This window comes from Hipposideros armiger, unplaced genomic scaffold (assembly GCF_001890085.2).
Source record: "Hipposideros armiger isolate ML-2016 unplaced genomic scaffold, ASM189008v1 scaffold_162, whole genome shotgun sequence".
NCBI lineage: Eukaryota > Metazoa > Chordata > Mammalia > Chiroptera > Hipposideridae > Hipposideros > Hipposideros armiger.
In genome coordinates, this window is record NW_017731512.1 from 2,176,750 (window position 1) to 2,181,174 (window position 4,425).

The following is a 4,425-nucleotide window of genomic DNA, read 5'->3' on the forward strand; positions in this document are numbered from 1 at the left end:
AATGTGCATCAACGTTAGTTGTCTTAGGACATTGGAAATAAACGGGGTTTGTCTATACTTGCTACGTTTTCTATAATGAACACCATTGACATTTATATTTTAAAAGTGGGAACTCTTGCTTGAATGATTTAGAAGTGGTAACCAGCCAAAAAGTCAATATGTAACAGGGCGCAGAAGAGAGAAAAATGTAGTCGATGAATCTACCCTCGGCCTGACTTACTACCTACCTGTGGAAGGTAACATAGAAACCTTAGCCTAGGCACTGAAAGGGATTCCCAGTTAACAAAGTAGCAAATTCGAACCACCATTAGTCAGCTATGTGCGGGGGTGGGGGTGGGGGGGCAGGGGCCTTTGAGGCTGACGCCTCACTTGCCAGAGAAAACCATGGATAGACAGCCTCTGAGATCCAGCTGGAACTCAAACACTAATTCAAGGTCGAAGAGGAAGTCCTGGTGATTGACGCAGAGCAGGAAACACCCTGCCTCACCACCAGGCCTGGGCGCCCGTGTCAATGGGCCTTGTAGCCCCAAAGGGCCGCCGGAAGGGGCGGGGCTGGCCGGAAACCATAAAAGGGGCCCCGGGTTCGAGCCTCGCTGGAGTTCTGCCTGAGTTGCCTGGACCTTGCCCTTGTGCTGCTGGTCGTAGTATGGCGGCCCACGCAGGTGCAGTGAAGCAGGGGGATGAAGGCAAGCCCGCCAATTCCCTGGATGTGCTAATGAAGTTACCACTTGAGCCACCACGGATTCGCACCCGCCCATGGTGGTTTCCTGTGCAGGAACTGAGAGACCCGTTGGTGTTTTACCTGGAGGCATGGCTGGCTGACTTGATCTTCGGTGAGCGACCCGGGGTGTGCAGGTTGGCCTAGCCCCCTACAGTCTGAGAGAGGCCCGCAGAGCGGGTCTTTGCTGTGCCTTTCCCGGATTCGCAGGCCACGTATGACGCGATGATGCCCGCTTCCAGCTCTTCCCTGCCCGACTGACATTCCCTTCAAACCTAGCTCCTCCTGACCTTCGGCGGTGCCTCCACTCAGAGCCTCTCTTTTCCTATGTAGGCGCAGACCGAGCCATCATTCCGGATATAGAGTGGATGAACCAGGTCCTGCTGACGGTGGACATAGTGAACAACGGGAACTTCGTTGAAATCACCATCTTCGGACAGCCCCGTGTGCAAAATCGGGTGAAGAGCGTGCTCCTAAGCCTGGCATCAAGGCACCGGCAACATCGTGCCCGAGGTGAGGGTCTGAAAACCTGCATGCGGAGGGAGCCACGGGTGATCCATCTGGCCATACCTGGCTTCCTCCCAACCTCTCTTAACCTTCCTAATACCTTCTGCAGTTTCCCAACTCCAGTAGGCTTCACACAGCCCCTGGGCATCCCTTTGTGAGAGAAGTCCCAAGTAGGACCTTGGGAGAGTAAGCTGAGATCTGACGCATTCAGGCCTATCACTGCCCATGCCAGCCTCTGCTTGGTTACCCACTATTTCCAGATCCCAGGTTCAGAGCCTCCAGACTAAGAAATGATGCTGCCAGCACCTCCCCATACCCCCCAATGACGGAGTAATTTGAAACAGCGTTTTTCCTTATCCAGCTCAGAAGATGAAACAACTTGAGGAGTTCTTGAAGGCCCGTGCATTAGGTTCCCAGACTGTCCAGCATCCTGTTGCATAACTATTGTCAGGAGCATTATAAGAACAATCCTGCTTATGCTGCTGAAGTTCAAGAGAAGCAAGTATTCTTAAATCTCTGCATTTTTTTTCTCCTTTGTCTTGATGGGTAGTGGTCTGATTATGTTGATGCAAATGTGACTTTGTAGTGCCCATCTAGTAAATAAATGAATTTCCTTTTTGTCCAGTGGCATAAAGATTTGCTCGCTTAAAATTAAGTAAATTTACAGATTGTTCGTTCATTCATGTCTTGATGTATGGCATGGGTAAAAGATCTAATTGGTAGTGATTTGTTTGTTTGTTTGTTTCTTATTTTCTACCATTTTGAAATTACTAACCCTTCTATGATTTTATGGTCAGAGCCAGGCACTCAAGCACAGGGAGAAGAGACTCAGGGTCAGTCTGCTTTGGCTTTTTTGCATCATTTGTTCTCAAACTTGAATGTGTGGAACAATTACCTTGAGAACTTGCTAAAACACTATTTCCTAGGCTCCTTAAGTGACTGTGATTTAGTACATTGGGTCCGTGAATTTGCATTTCTAACAAGCTCCATAGATAGTGCTAATGATTCTTTGAGGCTTTCACTTTGAAGCTGCTGATTTGAGTGTGGGTTTTCTTAGAGTGGAGCCTTCCTCCGTGCACATGGGTGGGTGTTCCAACACTAGATGAGGCAATCAACATTCATTCTGCTGGTGCTATGATTCACCAGAGAAGAGTCGGGGTCCTGGGCATTTTGGCCCATGGAAGGTGTCTGACCTCCAAGCCAGTTGCCTCCTTTTCCCCTGAGGACTGCACAGATGTCCTGGGTGGTTTTCCCATTACCAGTTACAATGCTATGACCAATTTGTGGAAAACAGCCCCAACCCCTTGCTGCCTCCACTTTGAGAGGTTACCAGAGGTCACAGACACAAAGTTGGAGCTCATTTAACTCATGCAGTTTCTTCACCCTTTAGCTGTAATAGATTGTAGCCATTTGCAAGGGTTTTAAACATACACATACACAAATCTTTTAATTGTGCTTCTTTGATTACAAGTGGTATTAATCGTGTACCTACTTTGCTTCACATTTTTGTAAAACACGTTTACATTTTTCTTTATTCATTTCTATCATTTCTTCTTTTAACTCTGAATAAAGGACTTTTATTATCTGTATAAGCTTTTGTAACACATAATGGTCCATTATAACTAACATTTTTTATTCCTTTGCTTCTCAAATTTTTTGCATATGAAAAATTTTTATTGTATGTGGTTAAACCAATTACATGTTCTGGGTGATTTCCTCTCATCTTCACCCCTTTTAAGCTTAGGAACGCCTGCTTTTTCACATTCTGAAGAAATTTGATAAACAAATATGCCTATAGGTTTTTCCTAGTGGGATTTCTCCAAAACCATTGAACATTTTGGACCGTTATTTGGAGGAAGAGGGTTATGCTTAAACCTTATTCCAATTTCCCAAAAATTATCCAAAATTAAATTACTAAATGATCCACTCCTTCCATCCTTTATACACATTAACATGTTGAAATCCTAACCCACATTACCTTAGAATGTGGACTGTATTTGGAGATAGGGCCTTAGAAGAGGTAATTAAGGTAAAATGAGGTAAAAAGGTCACACAGGTGGGCCTTTTCCCAATGACTGTTACCTTTATAAGAAGAGAAAATATGGACACAGATAGGTTCCAGCACAGAGGAAAGACCATGTGAGGACACGGCAAGAAGGCAGCATCCTCAATCTAAGGAAAGAGGACTTAGAAGAAACCAAACCTGCTAACACCTTGATCTTGGACTTCTAACCTCCAGAACTTTGAGAAAATAAATATCTTGTTTAAGCCACCCTGTCTGTTATTTTTTTATGGCAGCTCTAGCAAACTAATACAACATCTAATAAGGCTTTTCTGTGTTTCCTTTCATCCATGTGCCAATACAATATTTTTACTACTTCCATAACCTTTTAATATCGAAAAAGGGTAGTTGCTCTGTCATTCTATCTTTCAGAATTTGGGGTAATATTAGCTATATACAGAGGGGGCCAAAAAAATAGTCACACATTTTAAGAAAAAAAAAATTGAAATTGTAATACTCAATATATACTGATAAAAAAAGATGACTACAAGTCACATTTGACTTCTGCAATTACAATAAAGTGTTTACCATCAGTGTCCAGACACTTCTGCTTATGGTGAACTACTGCTTGAGCAACATTGACCAAAGTGTCCACTTGTATATATATATTTTTAGGAACCCCCAGTATTTATTTATTAGAGCTTGTATCACATACCAAGCCCTGTGCCAGGCATCTAAGTAGGATGCTTGGAGCATAAGTAAACTTGCTTAAGGTCACAGAGCTACGATGTGGTTGTGTGTGAAATTTAAACCAAAACATTGATTCTAGGATCCAAATCCTTACCTCTACACTACTTTCCCACTTGCTTTTGTTTTTCTCTGCAGCTGAATTTAGAGTCTTTTCTCATTGTTTTTGTTTCTTTTTAAGAGGAATTAGAATAAACCTCTTAATTTGTGAAGAATCCACAGTGTTCATTCTATTGAGGGACAAGACCATGTTTTTTCTAACAAATTGCTAAAATAGAGCTATTTAGTACCACATTCAAAATAAAAATAGCATCATTGATTTTTGTGATGACAAACATGCGTGCTTAATTTCTTTTTAAATAAGGCACTATATAAAGTTTTAAAATAATTATTCAAATAATCTCACTGCCCATATGTTACCTTCAAGTAGCTTTCCATAACTCCAGATATT

General features: G+C 42.8%; 1 protein-coding gene across 1 annotated transcript; it reads left to right on the forward strand.

Moving 5' to 3' along the window:
* Positions 1-646: 646 nt before the first annotated feature.
* On the forward strand, positions 647-1,677 carry OOEP (oocyte expressed protein). Its single transcript, XM_019651536.1, has 3 exons — positions 647-833; positions 1,052-1,231; positions 1,587-1,677. The coding sequence occupies exons 1-3, from the start codon at positions 647-649 to the stop codon at positions 1,664-1,666; spliced, it is 447 nt and encodes a 148-aa protein (XP_019507081.1). The 3' UTR covers positions 1,667-1,677.
* The last annotated feature ends 2,748 nt before the right edge of the window (positions 1,678-4,425 follow it).